At 36.1% G+C, this 20340-nt stretch overlaps 1 protein-coding gene across 1 annotated transcript; it reads left to right on the forward strand.

Annotated features, from left to right (window-relative positions):
- Window positions 1-44: 44 nt before the first annotated feature.
- Window positions 45-17420, forward strand: LOC137398433 (ataxin-1-like). Its single transcript, XM_068084543.1, has 3 exons — window positions 45-142; window positions 12664-13502; window positions 16798-17420. Exons 2-3 carry the CDS (start codon window positions 12714-12716, stop codon window positions 17056-17058), a joined length of 1050 nt encoding a protein of 349 aa, XP_067940644.1. The 5' UTR covers window positions 45-142; window positions 12664-12713; the 3' UTR covers window positions 17059-17420.
- Window positions 17421-20340: the final 2920 nt, after the last annotated feature.

Here is a 20340-nt window from a genome sequence, read left to right on the forward strand (position 1 = left end):
CAGAATTTTTCCAGACACTGTCGAAGTACATACTGCTGGTGGCCCAGTGTTGTAACAACTACATGTACGCGGTTTTTAAGAGCGCTACATTTTAGCCGCAACAGTTCATCTGAACTTAACACAAACAGAAATGCCAATATTTGTAAGTTAAGCCACTCAATTTGTGTCATTTATAGAATTGCACCTCTCAGATTTACTATCAATAAACAATAAGCCAAAATATTTCACTTGCCGTCTATATTGTACTGCAAAGTCGATTGCTGAATATAGTAGCGGCTAGTGATGAAACATTACATAATAAACGAGTTGCTCTGGTTAGCATATAAATGCGTTGTACTATAACATTTGTAACATTCATCGAATGATTTTCGTCGATTGATATCTGAACTACAGCGTTTTCATATGGCCTCGTATAATAGTTGTGCTGATATGAGTGATATCCCTAATGAATGTACTTCTTGAGAATAGGTAGGCTATTGGATATTTTGAGTAGTTGCATGGGTGAGTCACAGAAGCCTTTGGGTAGTTGAGAGTTAGTTTAAGTCAAAAATTTGTAGTTCTAATTAGACATATGTTTCAGTAATTTGTGTACTAGCGAGTAATGAGACGCTGCTTTCTTTAGGTTTGCAATATAAATATTAATATTATATTTAAACATACATACTGTTGTAGTGTACTTACGTTACATCTAAATGCAAATACTTTTATAACTTATTATTAAATACCTGTGCTAAGTTACCGATGAAAAAATCGGTCGTATTACCTCTGACGAGATGGAACACTCGTCGTTACCGCTGTTGTAGTGAAAGAAATTCATGTGTTTAACACTGTGCTATGATATCTTTGGCTCAGGGGTCAACAATGCTGCTGGTGATGTTTATATGTCAGCTGGATAGCTCTTCATTTCGCATATGGTCCTTCGTGGAAAGCTTTAGTGGTGGCATCTATACCCTAGTTCGCTAAAATTGATGTTTGTTCGCCACGAGCTTCTGATCTTTTGGTCATCGTCGCCAATGTACGACCATTTACTATTGAGTGTCTTCTACTTGCGGGATATGAGTCAGCAAGTTCAATCTGTGTTTTTTCTGTCGCTTTTGAAGCGTTTCCAGGCGTAGTTCATTCTGAGCATCACTTACGCTTTCTCTTCCTTTCAGTTTTGTTAACTTTCAGTTTAATTGCTAGCAATTGAAATCATTTGTCTCATTCTCAAGAGCTGTGCAACTGCATCAATTTTATTGTTTAATCGGGATTAGTATGGCAGATATCATTTCAAATAGTTTATACTTAAAGGTGTCCTATTATTGATAGTTACATTATATTTGGCCTTTACCTCCGTCTATTATCATTTATTCTCTTCCTGTGGATGAATCAATTCTAGTGTGGTTTGATGCTACACAGCAATAGGCCTTTTTTGGCTGTTAGAACTGTTATAACGTTTACATGCATTAGTGTGAATGTAAGCCCTCAGTATTTGAGTCAGCATTGCTATGTTATGGTGTGTCATAAGATTCTCATTTCTATAGTATTCATTAGAGCGTGGTTGATTAAAACAAAGCTTATCGTTTTATTCTCAAGATGGAAAACTGATAGCATAACAGAATCACATGATCCTCACGTCATTGAACTAAAACCTAGGCAAGGAGACACAACTCCTAAATTATAATACCCTACAGGATGAATTTATTCGCGGAGTTATATTTCGCGAAAATTGCCATTTCATGCATATTCGCGGATTAATGTATTCGCGGTTGAAAACTGCTACTCTCTATGAAGAGTTAACTCTATTACGTCTACCAATAGAGTTAACCCTATGCATGCGCACATTGCGTGTTTCGTTTTCTATTTAGCTTACAACTACGGGTGGATCGTGCTAAGGCGGGACAGCTCAGCTATAAATTTTTTGCTGCGTTCAGAGGTTTTTACGAATATTCATAGATTTGGAGGCCTTTGATGAACCAACAATTTGTGGTAAGTAATGAGTTTTTTCAAAACCATTTACTAAATTAGTTGAATTTTACTTTGGCTCTTCGGTAAAACGCAATATTTATTTTTCCTTCCCTACCGCTTCATTATTTGTTTTAGTGTGAGAGAGATTTTTCATCATACACGCAAGCCTAATACTGCAAGGGTGGTATATGTCATTCTTAGAAGATCACGAATCATTCAGGGAAGTCTGGAAATTGAGGTAGAAGTGACCGCAGCTACTTACGAGGAGAATATATCTGTTTTAAAAAAAGGAACAAAAACGCCTTTACGAGCACAAACCTTTGGTCAATCGGCAGAACTTTGCAATAGTAAGCCACGAGGAGAGTTCTGATGATAACTTCCTTACCAGCCATGTAGTAGCGAGAGAATCGCCTTTAACATCTACCCAAGACAGTGACAGCGATATAAAGCTGCTATTACCAAAATAACTAGTCAGAGAGCACCATTACACGCTAGTATTCACTTATCAAGAGTATCAGTTTCATTTTATTGCTCTAGACAACCGCCATATGGACTAAACTGTTTATATTTACTCCATTCATCATTTGTAATATTTTATTTGTATTTGAAATATTTTATTTGTACACTCAAGTTTGTAATAAATTATAATATATCTATACATGAAATAAAATATATAATTTAATCATGTTTGCTGCAGCGATATCAAGGAGTTGTTGTCGATGAAGGGGTCTAGGTTGACTGGTTGCTTCTCTGCCAATATCCCTGCCTTGATGAATATTACTACTTGTCTCTAGTTTTCGTAATCGGAGTAGGTTGTTTCATTCTTATTCTGCAGTAAACACAAAAAAGAAAAAATATTAACGAGTGTTAAAGAAGTACAAAAACAATAGCTGAAGTATTTAATGAAAGCGATCAGTTTTTAAACAAAAGACTTAACTAATGCAGTTAATTATGGAAAAGCGTATCTGCACTGCAAATCAAATACATACCATAATGTCCAGATCAGAATCATGATCGTCCTCAACTTCGGTATTAGAGATTGACGAGGTTGATTTCAATGTAAAAAGACTATGAGAGATTTTTTGCGATGACGAAGCCATGGTGAATAACTTTTAAAAATTTTGTATAATTTTGTAAAGAAGTTCGATGCAATGGCAATAAAACTCGAAGTCCGGCGATGATTTTAAAGAAGTTTTGGAACTCGGCTACGTTTAGTACTTCTGCCTAGCGGCTATTTTTTGCGATGACGCCATTTTGCATATCTTGTGACAACCTTGAAGAATTTTGTAAAGAACTGTGATGTATTGGCAATGGTGTTAGCTCAAAGCCCAGACAATGATTTTAAAAATGTTTTGAAACTCAACTACGTTTAGTATTTATATTAAAAACTAGCCTAGCAGCTAGTTTTTAATTTGATGCAGTAGTTATTCTCCCTTGTGATTAAAAATAGAACTAATTATTCACGGAATTTAATAATTCACGGAATTTAATAATTCACGGAATTGACTGTTCGCGAAATCGCGAATTTTTATAATCAACGAATATTTTCATCCTGTAGGGTATGATGAATAATATAACAAGCATCTCAATGTTTCCTTGCTAACCTTATTATCGATATGCATGTAGAGAAACTGCATCAGTAGCCTACAAGTCATATCGTCTTGATGATGTTATACATCTGTCAATTATTAAAAATGTTTTTATGGTTCTTAAATATAGGCTCTTCCCATAAAATGTAATATTGATTGGTGTTATTAACTTATTGTAGTATTAATAATAGTAATTTCAACTTTCTGTCAATTAAGTTGTAAGCAGGGGCGGATCTACTGTGGTGCATATGGTGCAAATGCACCACCATAAATATGGCAAAAAAAACCAGATTTAAAATCCATCAAGAATTGAGTAAATTACAATTCATTTCACTGATAACTTGCTTTGGGAGGAAATGGACAAAAACGGCCTAGTAAAGCTCGTTATAACGAACCAGTTTTAGTAACATTGACTTGAATTTGTTTAGCTTATAAACAAATGGGAGTGGTCCCAATAAACATCCTCAATTGAGCCACAACTTTTTCGAAAGAAGCACTACAAGCACTTTTAAAAGCAAAATGTCTCAAAAGAAAGGTCAAGAACAAACTTTGGATCATTTCTTTCGACGACAAAACAACAATTCAAAAAAGTATGCCCTAATATGTCTGTTTTATAATAGCATCGTTATGTAGCTAATACTATGAAACTTTTTTATGCATAGACATGATAGACATAATATACATAGTATAAGGAACATTATAAAACACCAATTTAATTAATCATATTTAATGTCAATTTTTACCTCTAAACTTGTTGTTTGCTGCAGATAAATGATTACACTTTTTTGGGCTCAAACACACCTCTCCTTCATTCTAAGATGCCTAAATTTCAAAACGTTTGCTAGCGCGGGGCCAGGTAAGGGGGTCGCCTCGCGCACCCCCTCCCACTCTAGATATATTACACAAATTTTGCACCACAAACTTGTTTTCCTAGATCCGCCCCTGGTAAGACAGCGTAGTCTTTTTTCAAAGAAAACTTACCCGCTAACACAGTATATTTGAGAAATGTTTTTTTATGTTTTTTGTAAGTTATCATTTAGCAACCTAGGTTTGTTTAGGTATTTGGTAAGAAAATTCATCCAAGAAGAATTACAGTAAAGCCTCTACTTGGGACCACTTTAACATGGAAGTTTTTGACATTGATCAAGAAAAAGAGAGAAAATATTTGTCTCGACTTGGGAAGTAATTTTTAGTATACAACATCCGAAGTTTATTGAAGCATTGTATATTCGATGGATTTAATAATTCGCGATTTCGCGAACAGACGATTTCGCGAATTATTAAATTTCCCCAATAATTACATCTAGTTCAATTTTTAAACACAAGGGAGAATAGCTGCCGCCACAAATTGAAAACTAGTCGCTCGGCAGAAGTAGTAAATGTAGCGGAATTCCAAATTTTTTTAAAATCATCGCTTGGGCTTTGAGTTAACCCTATTGCCAATGCATCACACTTCTTTACAAAATTGTTCAAGGTCGTCACAAGTTATTCGGCATCATCATCGAAAAAAATCTCCCACAGTTCTTTACGTTGAAAAACTCATAACTTACCACAAGTTGTTGGTTCACCATAGGCCTCCAAATCGATGAACATTCATGAAAACCTCTGGATGAGGCCAAAGATTTATAGCTTAGCATGATCGACATAAAATTTTTAGCTAAATAGAAACCTAAACGGGATACTTATATAGAAATATTTTCATGTATAAATATATTATAATTAATTACAAACTTGATTGTACAAAAAAATATTTCAAATACAAATCAAATTTTACAAACATTGAATGGAGTAAATAAAAACGGTTTGGCCCATATGGCGGTTGTCTGGTAATAAAATTGAACTGGTAATAGCAGCGCTATATCACTGTCACTGTTTTACGTAGATGTTAAAGGCGATTCTCTCGCTACTACATGGCTGGTAAGGCAGTTATCATCAGAACTCTCCTCATGGCTTGCTATTGCAACCTTCTGCTGGTTGGCTAAAAATTTGTGATCGTCAAGGCGTTCTTGTTCCTTTTTTAAAACAGATATAATTATTCTCCTGGTTAGCAGCTGCGGTCACTTCTACCTCAATTTCAAGACCTCCCTGAATGATTGGTGATCTTCTAGGAATGACATCCACCACCCTTGCAGTCATTGTGCCTCCGTGTATGATGAAAAAGCTGCTTACTCTACTCATTTCACAGGGTAGATGACCAACCGTTGCGCAGTCTGCGTTTATTAGCTTTACTGAAAATGGGCGTGCAGATTATTGGGCTCCTCTCTCACACTAAAATGAATAACGAAGCGGTAGGGCTGGAAACAATAAATATTGCGTTTTATCAAAGAACCAAAGTAAAATTCAATTAATAATTTAGTAAATGGTTTTGAAAAAATTCATTACTTACCACAAGTTGTTGGTTCATCAAAGGCCTCCAAAGCGATGAATATTCGTGAATACCTCTGGACACGGCAAGAAATTTGTAGCTTAGCATGATGGACTCATAGTTGTCAGTTAAATAGAAACCTAAACATGCGATGTACACATGCGAAGGGTTAAGTCTATTGGTAGCTGCAATAGAGTTAACTCTTAATAGAGAGTGATTGTGTTCCACCGCGAATAAATTAGTCCGCGAGTATGCATGAAAAAAGCGATTTGCGGGAAACTTAATTTCGCAAATATTTTTATCCTATAGGGTATATACGGACATCTTTTTCAAACCCTTTGGTTCTACAGTGCTCGATTAACAATGCTTCAGACATTCCTTTTCTAATTGGAAAATCATAGGTCACAAGATAACCATTGTGAGATTTAGCATCGGTGAAAAAGGATGAGGGCAATGGTTTTTTAGAGTTGGAATTACAAATAGCAGAAAAAACAATAACAAATATCTCCAATTGAATTTATTAAACCGTGTCAGAAGGTGTATAATGGTTATTGTTTGGAAGAATGTGAAAGTGATGCAGCAAATATAAAACTTAGAATACACATATATAGAATGTAGAATTTATGTATAATAAGAAATCCCACGTTGCATTGTGTGTGTTAGTGTGTGTATTAGTTTGTGTGTCTGTTAGTACGCGTAAATTCTATGCACTTCCACATTTTTGGACTGATTTCATCCTCCAACTTCACACACATATACTCCGTGCTTTCTGTCACAGCATATGTGCTTGCCACAAAGTTTAGTTTCAAAACTCTGTTTGGTTCCTGAGAAGGAGCCTCCTAAACATTCACCTGCAGGCCATCTGATTGGGTATGAAAGACATCCATCCTATGGTGCCATAGACTATCCTACAGACTATCCTACAGTGCCACCCTTTAATTGCACGTCAACTCTATTTGACCACCACGGTGACATTCTTTGATCTTTACGAACCCATACCATAGTAGAAATACAAATTCGCCCGTAAGGTGGCATACAACCTGATATGAAGTCTTTAAAACGTTTTGATGAACGATGTGAATATTCTTCAGCAACATTGTATAACATAATAGCAGCCATTATTATGGCGTATAGAGGTCCGTTTTCTCACTTGAAAGCTTTTTTAAGTTTTGTTTTAAAACTTTGAAAGCAGCACCATTGAAATATGTAATAACTGTATATCCGTGTAATATGTTTTACTCAAAGTAGTTTCTTGTTTAACTCGGTCTAATACTTTGATCTATAAAAATGAAAAACCGTATAGTAAAAATGCTGAAAAAGACCGCGCTAATGTCGTTCTGCCCGAAGAAGAGTGTGTCAAATATGGGACATTAGCATCGCTTTGCCCATAAAAAGATAAACTTTATTTTCCCAAACTTCTGACAAGCTAATCCCTCTATTTGAAAGTATAAAAATGCAGCGCCATGGCGTTCAAATAGAGGTTTGACGTGAATTATGTAACGTTAATTCAAAGCTGTTGGTTTCTGTTTCATGTTGTTATCCCCACCTCTACCTACAAATTATCCGTCTTCAACCACCAATGCTAAATTTTAATTTGGGCGTCTTTAACATAATGACGACAAAACCTCATTTTAATTATTAGTATTTGACTTGTTTACTTTTTGCATATGTCGCTTTTTACATCCATTGTTACACAGTTTTATATTATGCTTTTATTTTAATGTTGTACTGAGTTGCTGGCAGCAGATATTGCTGTAGAATGAATTAAATGAAATAAAATATATTTCTATGAGATTATTTGTGCCAGCATATAATGGTTTTAACGTACAGAACAAATATCGAAATGGATTAACTTGTACATTGCGTCCTCAGGTTACGATGACCCTTTCATACGATATTTTTTGCCCTGCGATGTAGAACACACTGATTTGTTGCCCTCCATAAGAAATATTTTTCACCATGTGAAATCACAAATTTGGCCGTCTGTGTGTTGATTACATCGGAATAATAAATATGCCGATATGCTATTCGCCAAAGTCTCCAACAACGAATAGAAGAGGTACGATGCTCGATCTCGTTTAGTTCAGCGTTATTAGTTTGTGTGAAAACAAAATGGGAAACCGATTGGTGATAAAATGTTAGCCAATGACAAAATTAAAGTCGAGTAAAATAAATAGCAAAACTTAGCTTCAAGTGTATTTAGTAAGCTAAATTCATTTAAGTTAAATTTAACGTTTATGTTATACGTGTATCTCCAAGAACTCCCTAAGGTATGTACTGCACATAGTACATTGTAATGTTACATTTTTCGCAGATCGTAACTACTAAATATCAAAGTTACCATAGGTAACTATAGTTACTCAGGTTAAAATACTATTTTGTTACTAATTTTTAATATATACAGTGCATATATAAAATTTTGATGATTTTTACCAGGTTTTGTTTGCATTAAACATTTGCTATGGGCTTCTATACACCTCTATACAAAATTTTCGCTCTACAATGCTAACACTAGAACGAATTAAAATCGTATGACGAGGGTCCACTGTATTGTGAGATATGACTATGTAATACTGTGATTATTATTGAAACTCAATCTTGTCCTTTTTAACCTACGCGCTTAGTTACTCTAATACGAACAAGCTAGTAAATAATAGGCCTATGTATCCTATCCATGCATAGACCGAGCTATGTATCCTATTTGTTTTATTTTTACTAGTCAATTTATTATTACCAAACCTATAAATTTTTTTTATTAATTTTCAAACATTTCTTAAGCTGTAAATTTCAATGCTTATTGATAAAATGCATGGTTTACACACTATATTAAAGGTTGACTTGCAACAAATTTCACATTACAGTTATTTGGTATCATAAGATTCACCATGTCTTACTCTGTTGTGTTGTAAGTGCCAAATATGTTGAAATGTGATTACAAGCTCTTCAAAGCTCAAAAACGAATAGTTAATCGCAGCCACGTGAGACCGCCGTAGTTTGGATTCTCTTTCCAAAACGGCTCAAATGTGACGCATTTGTGAGAGATGGTTTCTGTTTACATTTTCATGCAACCTTATTTGTCGAAATATTTTCACAAATATACTTCACGCATTCAATAAAACCATGTCTATTGTTCTTACGCGTCTGTTTTATCGTCATTGTAATACTGTCACTTTTAGCAGTGATATCTTATAACTTACCGTAAATATTCATTTAACTTTTTAACCTTACCTTGAATTAGTACATATCATTGTCTGATAATCATGACGAGCCTGTTGGTCACCTGTGATAATCAAAAAGTGCTGCAAAAATTATTTGCGAAGTATTGGGTCACATGATCAGATTACGACTTGCCGATTAGACCAGGCCGAAACAAAACTGTAAAGTAGCGAGCATCTATATTTGATACGGGGTCTTCGGTGAAACCCGAAGTGTTTGTCATAAACTAGTACTACGATAAGTTTTATATTGAGCTTTGTATTGGCCTTTCAATTCACGTGAGAACATACGTGACAAGACGATAACCAAATTTCGTGGCTACGTCATCGAAATAAAGAGATTCCAATCTACGGCGGCTTTTTGTTTTTGAGCTTTTAAGAGCTTGTAATCACATTTCCACATATTTGGCACTTACAACACAACAGAGTAAGACATGGTGAATCTTTTGGTATCAAATAACTGTAATGTGAATTTTGTTGCAAGTCAACCTTTAAGCTTGTATAATCGGGGACAGTTGATCTATATCCAGTTCTGAGCATCCACACAACTTTTATTCTATGTGTCCTTCAACAGATTAGCTACTAGGATATTACAACTATATTATTGTAGTATCTTAGTAGCTAATCTGTTGAAGAATACATGCAATGAAAGTTGATTATAGCATAGGCATAGAATAGCATAGGCATGGTATAGCATAGGCATGGTATATCATAGGCATGGTATAGCATAGGCATGGTATGTCGCAGGGTATGCTATACCACGCCTAGCCTATAGGCTAGGCATGGTATAGGCTAGGCGTGGTATAGCCTAGTCATGGTATAGCATAGACATGGTATAGCATAGACATGGTATAGCATAGGCATGGTATAGCATAGACATGGTATAGCATAGGCATGGTATAGCATAGGCATGGTATAGCATAGACATGGTATAGCATAGGCATGGTATAGCATAGACATGGTATAGCATAGGCATGGTATAGCATAGGCGTGGTATAGCATAGGCTTGGTATAGCTGTGCCATTGTTAGTCAGGCAATTATTAGGTTTTCTACTGCTAAACGTATTGGAGACACAGGCAAAATATCTTTCGTGTCAGAAACTCTGCTGACGGAATGGTTGTCTATCATTATGTTTCTATGGCGCGCAGTACTGCGATGCAGCCCCCTCCGAAGTCGAGGGGATTGTACGTTTCCATGCTGCGCAGTGGTTTTCAGTAAATTAGCCAGAGAAGAGAAATTGTATAAATCGAATCGCCTGATGGAGAAATTGAATCGGTCATGGATACCGAACGTCAGAAACGGTCTTTTTATGCTTCTGTCATCATTATACTTTTATTTACAATACACATTCTCAAGGTTTTACAAACCTTAGCACAAATTTTACAAAGTAATATATTTTTAATAAGTATTTTTAAGTAATATATTATTTAAACGTTAATTTAGGACTTGCTACCTATTTTTCGAAAAGTGTTGGCATCGATAACAAAGTCTATTAAAGTAATCACCTCATCCTCGTGGGTGCAGACCATAATTAAATTTAGGTGAAAGAAGATCGGAAGAATAGAAAAAAACAAGATTAGATAATTTGTAACTAATAACATTTGTACAAGTTTATGGCCCTCGAAGAATCCGTCTCCACGGCATGAGAGCTATGTGCAGCCACTGCGCAATTGCTGTTTCCTTGCTGCGAGTTTGCACTGGCTTCGCACTGATCAGTGCGCAGTGATTTCGGTGTCAAGACGCCGTTTCCATGATTCGGAGAGGGTGCAATTCCGAAGCACTGCGCATCATGGAAACAGTGTATGTAGACACCTTTTCTCATTCTAGTCGATGAGTTATTGATTCTCCACTAGTTCCTGCTTATATTGGGTGTGTGTATTGAGCAGATACGCTGATTATGAGGGTATATCGATAGCTGTGAATTCCAGGCACTCACTACTAGCACTTATTTATTTATAATATATATGCCTTTGAATAATTATGGATTGCTGCCTGTGAATGGCACCGTACTCCAAGCCTTTCATCGTATTCACACATTCATGCCCATTACTCGCTCGGTATTGCCTGCCGCGTTGTTGAACTCACTCTTCAACTCTCCTCACTAGACCCCACAAGCGATTCAAAGATTGCTGTTTGCATCACTGTATATAAATTGAGCCAATACGAGACTGATAAGTCAACAACTGTTTGACCGTTTTTTGTAAATATACATGTGACTAGAACAGTTGTGACTACTATACTGTCGATGCTTATGCGAGCTTGTTCTGTGTCATATTGTGCTTTTTGTCAGTATACCCTATCGTGTGTTCTCAGCGCTTGTGCCAATCTGCTTATGATTCCTCATAACTTGACTAGGAAGTAGCAGTTCTTAATTTAATAGACTGGTGTGCTTTGTGTCAAGTAGGTCAAAGATGCGACGTGCACTTTGATATCCGGTTTGCTTTCCGATAGTTTGTCTCGTTACTGTTTTGGCACAGAAAAGCAAACACTATTACGCGTGTTTGTGTGTGCGCTAGTGTTGGGCCGGTATCTAATTTAGTGCCGGATCGGATATCCGTGCACATTTTTATTGGTTTTCTCGGTATCGGTATCCTCGGTATTTACCATCTTCGGTATCCTTTGCCAACTAAGAAAGTTCGGTATTGTCGGTACTATTGTTCGGTATGTGGTTATCAGTGTGTCTTTAAATGGTTTAAACTTTAAATCATAACTGTCTCGAACAATTTTTATCGTTGTGCAAAAAGTAGCCTGTGCAAAAAACATTCTTTAGTCAGCAGTATATTGTTACGGCAAAGAGACTCCTTGTTTTAGAAAGCCAAAAAAGAAAGATGGAAATATAATTTTCATGATAGATGTTTTTATTGTTTATTCTATTAAAAAATATAGTTATTAATACAAACGTTATGTATAATAAAGAACAGATACATAATGGCAAGGGGCTCTCTTTGTTAAATATACTGAAACAGTTTAAAAAAATCTTACTATCACATATTGTAATCAGGTAATGTAATCACATAATTATACGCAGTCCAATTGGAGTCCAGTCCCGTTAGAGTCTTTATACGTCCGTCCTCCCATCTGTGTAGAACTCCCAAACCTTCGAGGCTGGTGGCATTATCGATGTAACGTAATATAATAGTAGATATAGTAAGCGTGGAAACTTTCGTTGAATTTGTTCGCCAATGCGTGCTGAGATTACCATGTTCGTCATGAAGCGTTTTAAAAATCTCTCCGGATATCCGTATAACCATTTACCGGTAGGCTTTTACGGATAAATACCGATCATATCAAACCGGCCGCGGATACCTAGCTGATACCGAAAATGATTGGTTTCCTCGGATACCGAGAATCCCTCGATATCGGTAAGAGTGGATAACCCAATACCGGCCCAACACTAGTGTGCGCACGCGTGTGTGTATGCGGATTAAAAAAAACATCAATGTTTAGCTGAAATCACACAAAATTGTTGATGATAAAGTCCGAGTTGTCTTCACTTTTTACACTAGTTGATCTTTAATGCATAAAAAATTCTGTTGTTTCTTGCAGGTTGCCTTGCTGGAGTGATCTGTGTTAGTGAGCAAGTGTTGAACTGCTAAATGAATGGACAAGATAGAGCTCAGATTCGGACATCTTCTAGCTATGCTGTCACAGATGTCTCTAGCCAAAATCCAGAAATAACCGGTGTTGTGAAGAGACCTTCATGGATACGGGACATGGTGGCCAATCCAGAGCAGGCTGCTCAGGCTGGACTCGTTAACCTTCATGATATCTCAAATCCAAGAGCCGCACAGCCTCCCTTTGACTCTACATTGAGAGCTTCTGCAGCGGTTGGTCTCCAGCAACACCCCTCACTCCCCAATGCCTTTCCGAATTCCTTTTTGAAAAATTTTTATAATACTCAAGCGCTGACTGCTGCCAGCACTGGAGAGCTGCCGCAACATAATCTCCAACTAGCAGATCCTAATCGATTGCTCCTGCCTTGTGTGACATCATCAAATGATAGTCCTTCAGTGACCACTGCCTTCTACTCCAATTCCACGAAGCGTAGCAAAGCTTTTCAACCGGCCGAATCTGAAGTTGCCGCCAAACGCATGAAAATTAAGTTGGGTGACAGCAGTGCTTTATTACCGTCTCAGGTTGCTCAGCAACCATGCCAACCATCTATTCCACACAGACCCGCTTATTTTCACCGAGGCTCAATTATTCAGCTTGATGAGAATAGGCTGAAGAAAATAGAGGACTTGCAGACCAGTGACTTTGAATACAGCGCAAGCATCAGTCCAGATCTCAGCTTAGACTCTAGCACTGTTGTCAAGATATCGGAGGATAGGACCCGTGGCACTGCATTTCTCACCTTTAGCGTTGGCGATAACATGCAGAAACCGGTAAGACTTGTCCTCTCCTTATATATGGGCATGTCCATAAATAATAATTTGACATTTAAAGAATAGAGAAAGTATGATATTATGATGCTTTATTATGTATCTTGAGGTGTAGACTGATGTTCTAAAAACATAATCAAGGAGATTGACCCACCAGAAGCTGAGATATAGCCAGCCAAACACAGGTCTACCAAAAGACATGTGTTTTGGTAATCCTCATATTAGCATCAATATATGAAATCGACTTGCGTGCCATTGGTCACTTAAGCCAACTAATGCTGCTCCTATAACAATCATGGCCTTTTAATTGGTTTAATCCCTGGAAGTATAGAACAATCAAATTGGGCCTAACAACCATTGCTCTGAGATTTCCGAACCAGCTCCTCTGACGTGTAGATTGGTTTTAGCATGAAATAATTACACTCATCTATTATTTCGCTATCTTGCTAGTTCAGCTCAGTTTTGTTGCTCTCCCATTTGCCTTCCCTATTCAGACTCATCTTTAGCGCTGTTCAGATTTTCTTATCTATAGCTATTGAATGGAATCAATCATCAATCTCGGTTATCCTTTGGAATTTTCTACAAATTATATTAATTACATCATATATTCTATACACAGTTATATTATTATTTTGTATAATATGCATATAATGTATTAGTATAGTAATCATAAAAAATAATCATAGATAAGATAATAGATAAATAGAAGGATCAAATCAAAAGTTATCGTTTTCTTTTCTTACAGCAAGAGCAGCACTGTCAAGTTATTCTTTTCAAAATTATGGCTGTAGTGAACTTACAGTCGGTTAATAGTGATGATAATCATGAAAATCAACTGAATGCTGCAGTAGGTACAAAGTAGAAAGATGATGAAGGAACAAAAATTCCCATTTCTTATTCTAAACAAGCTGCAAATGACTGATATCGTATAATATAGACTATACACGCGCCGTTCGTTGACCAGAGGATCTTTGGAGCATATCCGTGGAGATAGAGTTAAAATTTGAGGCACAATCCATTGTTTATTTTTTGACGTCATCAAGTCGTTTGCACATGCGCTCGTTAACGAAAAAGCCGCCATTTTTGTAGAAAACGATCGTTTTTCTTTGATTTATTAGTACTTTTAAGTGTTGTTTTGATATTATCATAAAAAATTGCAAACAAAAACATCGTTTTCGAATTATCATTGCAAAAGCTTCATGTTTCTAACGAAAAAATTGTCTATAAAGATGGCCGACAACGATAAAATGACGTCACGAAAAAACGAAGGATAGTCAAAACCTGCTCTTCTGCTTGGTAAATGGTAAGGGGTTGTGGGCAACTGCCTTTACCACACAATGTTTGCTTGGTTTTCCTGAGAAACCAGAGCTAGTCTGTAAATTCTTTACTATCACAAGAAGCTTTTCACATCTTGTAGCCTATAATAATCAGTATACGCAACGGAGGTAAGGGTGTGCAACTCCGCCACAAGTCCAATGAGTCGATTTCATACGTCACAATTCTTGGGATTTTCTAAGGGTTTTTCCTCTGATTCGCTATTAGGTAGACCTGTGTTTGGCTGGCTATATCTCAGCTTCTGGTGGGTCAATCGCTTTGATTCTTTTTTGAGAACATCAGTCAACACCTCAAGATACATAATAAAGCATCACAATATTTACACTTTCTCTATTCTTTAAGACTGGCTTACACTATATCGCCGTATTTCGGCGTTGATGATAACCACTCATCAACGCGATAATAGATAAATAGTATCTATTATCGGATGGCTATGTTCACACTATCACGTACCCATCCGCGTTTGCATCAGGAAATACTCTGTGACATTTATCTTTTTAAATTTTTACGAAAAAACCTCTTTGTTTTCTTATACGGGAATCAAAAACTAGTCCTGCAGCGACTGTCATAAACAGATATGAAGAGATCACGCTATCCACTACCGTGAATTACCATCGCCGAAATGGTTCACATTTGAAAAGCGGTCGTCGATGCTCGGCGAAGCATCGGGAAAGTTTAACATCTGCAAACTTTCCCGAAGTGTCGCGATGCTTCGTCGATGACATCAATTTACGGCTCACATAATCGACGACCAATGCCAAAATGACAGCACCGAGATACGGCGATATAGTATGAACCAGTCTGTAGAGTTATTTGATGCCACTACACATGCACATTTGCTCCCATTATAAAATTCTTTGAATTAATTGATGCAGTACTTGCTTGGCTTTCAGATAATATAAAATTTACTGCTTTTAAAATAGTAGTTCCGGAGCTATGAAGTGCAACATGCGTAAACGATGGGACATTTTGTGATGTCCCATCGTTTACGCATGTTGCACTTCATAGCTCCGGAACTACTATTTTAAAAGCAGTAAATTTTATATTATCTGAAAACCAAAAAAATACTGCATCAATTAATTCAAAGAATTTTATAATGGGAGCAAATGTGCATGTGTATTTGGCATCAAATAACTCTAAATGTCAAATTATTATTCATGGACACGCCCATATAATAATGGTTAGATTTATGAAAATGAATGATGACAATTTTTCAACATCTTTTCTATAATCGGAGATGTTCCCCTTTATAGATTCTTCGCATGTTTTCTTTTCATTCTAGTTATTACTTCATTAATCTTTATCGCGACTTAGTAAAATTACTGCATTGTAATGATAGTTTGCAACGTTTTTAGAATAAGTAAATATGAGTGAGCACTATCACGCTTTTAATAGAGCCAGAGTTCTTATTAATTACAACATTTGATCTCTTCATCGCATCACTGATGCTACCTGTACTCGAATCTTATCTTGTATAAGTAGTTAGAAAGATTTCGCTCTCTATATAGCTCACTATATATCACTCTCATATTAAATCTGTTTCTTGTTTGGGCTGTTTTTATTGGTTTGATTACATAGCTTAAGAAGTTAACAATGTCTGTGAAAATCAAATTGTTTTTGTGCCACTTTAGTAGAATATATTCAGTTTAATGGTTAATTATGATTAGCTATCTGTGCCACTTTAGTAGAATATATTCAGTTTAATGGTTAATTATGATTAGCTATCTGTGCCACTTTAGTAGAATATATTCAGTTTAATGGTTAATTATGATTAGCTATCTGTGCCACTTTAGTAGAATATATTCAGTTTAATGGTTAATTATGATTAGCTATCTGTGCCACTTTAGTAGAATATATTCAGTTTAATGGTTAATTATGATTAGCTATCTGGATTATTGACAATTCTCATTTTTCAGTTTTTATTTCATGCAAATAGTTGCTATGTTACGTATTGCAATTTTAGCTGGAGGCAACAGTGGAGGCGACCTTAGAGCACCCATTTTTCGTCTTTGGCCAAGGCTGGTCCTCAGTCAAACCAGAGAGTACTCTTAATTACTACAAAATGAAGTCTCAGCAACTGAAAGTTCGTGATAGATGCATCTCTTTGACACTGAAAGACAAATCGTCTATAAATAATAACAGTTCTTATGGAAATTCTAGCGGGGCTGCTAATGCAGAACCCCATATTCCTAGCATCAATACTGGGGTTTCTCAGTCTAAGTAGTGCAGGCATATAATGTCAGCCAGTCCATAGATTCTACTCATTCTATTTCTGAGCACACCACGTGGGTTCTTCTGTTCAATTTGTTCCTTTGTGATTGTATTTTATATTATTGGAATGATTCCAAACAACCACATATATTTTTACTAGTTGCATTATGCTTTATAAAAGTGTGCCTATTCGCTGAACTCTAGTTTATAAGTTATACTATCACCATCCTAGACTTACTTTCGTCTAAATATAATGAGCGTTTTGGATTTCTGATATAAATTTTTGTCATGATTTTTATGTATATTTTCTTAAAATCATGCTTTCTTTCCTTGTTTTTTTCTATTAGATTGCAGTACCCTCTTGTTTCATGTGTATGAACCATCCGATTGTCCTTGGTACTAATGCTATTTTAGACTTTTCAAAGCTTACATGTTTTACATTCAAAAGAAATGTCCTCTTAGAAGGAAAGGTGGAGTTAGTCATTGATATGGTAATGTGACATAGGTGAGCCACTATGTGTTAAGATCCAACAGCTTGTCAGTACGTACACCGAGACTGGTGAAACCACAGACAACCATAGATTTGCAAAAAATTTTATGCCAAATAGAAAATATTGGGCAAGAAATAGGTTATAACTATGTGTTGGCAGCTTGAGAAATTAAATGGTCACACATGCGCTGCACGCACCCAAACACATTTTTATACATACATGTATGCACACACCCAATCATATTTCTATACATATGTATGCACCCAAAAATATTTCTATACATATGCATGTGGGAAAGCATGACAACAGTCTCTGAGAGCGTGTTAACTAACTTGCTCAGGTTATGGAAAACTATTAGCCATGTATCCACACTCATAATGACCTCGATCCATTTTATTTACTATTATTTCATGTTTAATACACGATAAGACGTAATGTATCAAGTCATGGGATGATTTCATAACTATGACTGAGTATTATAAATTCAGCGTGCATTTTCTGTGATTTTTCTAAAAAGTTGCACTGTAAAAAAAGCTAAACATCTTGAAGAAAATGGTAGAGCTGTGATTGTACGCCTCCGCATAGAAGGGTTTTACTGCTCTGCCTGTTAAGCAATAGATTTGTATCCCATGTAGATTAGCCTGTCTTGACAAACTGTTGTTTTGCTCGCCCCGCTCAACGGGGACAACTACGCAAAAACAACAGTTTGTCAAGACAGACTATATGTGGATATGCACACGACAGTAAAGATTCATACATAACTATATATATGTACCTATATATGTATAGATACAGATGTAGTTATATATACGTACCTATACATGTAAAGGTATGTAATTTTATATATGTACCTATATATGTATATATACGTATGTAGTTATATATACATTTCTATATAGGTATGTATGTAATTATGTATATGTACCTATATATTTATATAGGTACGTACGTAATTGTATATACATACTTATAATATATGTATAGGTGAGGTAAGACGATGGTATAATTTAGGTGACAAGACTTGTAAGAGCTGTGAGTAATAATGACTAACATACTAGTGAACATAGGAAGTTAAGCGGAACAATCTGACCATTGTTCCTGTTATACATTTATCTTGTTAACCGATCACTATATGCTCAGGTAATCACGCAATCTTTATCTTCACTCTAATAATTTACACAGTCCCTCTTTTTCTTGCTCTAATAACTTTAGGATTGTTATACTTAGGGAGAATTCTTTTAGCTCGTTTTGAACTCCTACCAATTTATCTGCATACTCGATGGACAAACTAGTGAGTACATTTTTGGCTGCTCTCACTATCAATCATTAAAATTTGAGGCGCTGTTTCGTCGTGCTATATTCCAATCAACTTGATTAATAATGATAGGCAATATTTATGTGAGAACTCGAAATACGTTTTCTTTAGTGAGGTTTGGCACAAAATTATATTGAACATTATATCATTATGTTTGTAATGCTAGTTAACTGACTTCGCATGTTATCACAAAAGCGGAATAGTTTTCTATAGCGGTCAAAGCAACCCTACGAATTATTTTACATATTACGATTATTGCAGCATTAAAGTTCGTCTTGATTCAAGTCAATGTATTTATTTTTATGCGATGTACCGGTTAGTACGCATGGCAGACTGAGTACACTACATAAACACTGAATTACCAACTTTAATCATCTCTAGGAAACTATCAGCTTAGTATGTTGATTTCTTGCGACCATCTGAGAAGTTTTCCGGATTTTCGCGCAATACTAGTTGTCTATTTAGCTAGCCTAATACTAACTATCCGACGGTATCTAACTATCCAATATTAACTATCCGATGGTATTTAACTATCCAATACTAACTATCCGATCCTATCTAACTACCCCAAAACTTACCATAATACAACTATCTAACTAGCCAAATTACATCAACTGAGTGAGGATAAATGTAATTTAGAGTATTTTCCCAGTATTATCAACCTTAAAAGGAGTTGTCAACTCACAAAGGCTGTGAAGCCATCTGATATAGGTACTTGCAGCTTGCAAAGAAAATGACCTAGAAAGTGATACAAAACTACCGTGCAGTAGCAGCAGTAAATGTTGTTGGACAGAATAAAATAATGTTAATAAAGAAAAATGCATGTCCAACGATAAATGAACAAAAATGCTTAACCTCATTTAGCCAACAACACTATTGCAATCAGTATAGATCTGTAGTAGGCACTGCAGCTGAATATGTCAATTAAAAGTAAATTTTGTGTACAAAAACTTTTTTTATTACTCGTAGAATGCTGGGCATCCAACTAATCACTTTCTATAAGCAAATTTCATTAGTTAAGAGATTAATAAGGGAGATTAAGAGATTAGTTAAAAGATTAATAAGACAGATTAAAAGATTAGTTAAGGGATTAATAAGGGAGATTAAGAGATTAGTTAAGAGATTGATATCAATTAGAGGTACGGGTACCTATTTTACCAGAAATTGACCAAATTATTAGCAATTAGCAATTATTAGCAATTATTAGCAAAATTCTCAACTTTTTGGAGAATTTATGTTTATTATTGGTATTTTAATCTATATATATCTCAGTTTGTGTGCGTGCGCACGCGTGTGTGCGTGCGAGTGCCCGCATGTGTGTGTGTGCATGTGTGTGTGCACGTGTCTGCGGGTGTGCGTGTATGCGTGCGTGCGTGCGTGTGTGTGTGTGTGCATGTGTGTGTGCACGTGTCTGCGGGTGTGCGTGTGTGCGTGTGTGCGTGTGTGCGTGTGTGCGTGTGTGCGTGTGTGTGTGTGTGCACGTGTCTGC

This window comes from Watersipora subatra, chromosome 1 (assembly GCF_963576615.1).
Source record: "Watersipora subatra chromosome 1, tzWatSuba1.1, whole genome shotgun sequence".
NCBI lineage: Eukaryota > Metazoa > Bryozoa > Gymnolaemata > Cheilostomatida > Watersiporidae > Watersipora > Watersipora subatra.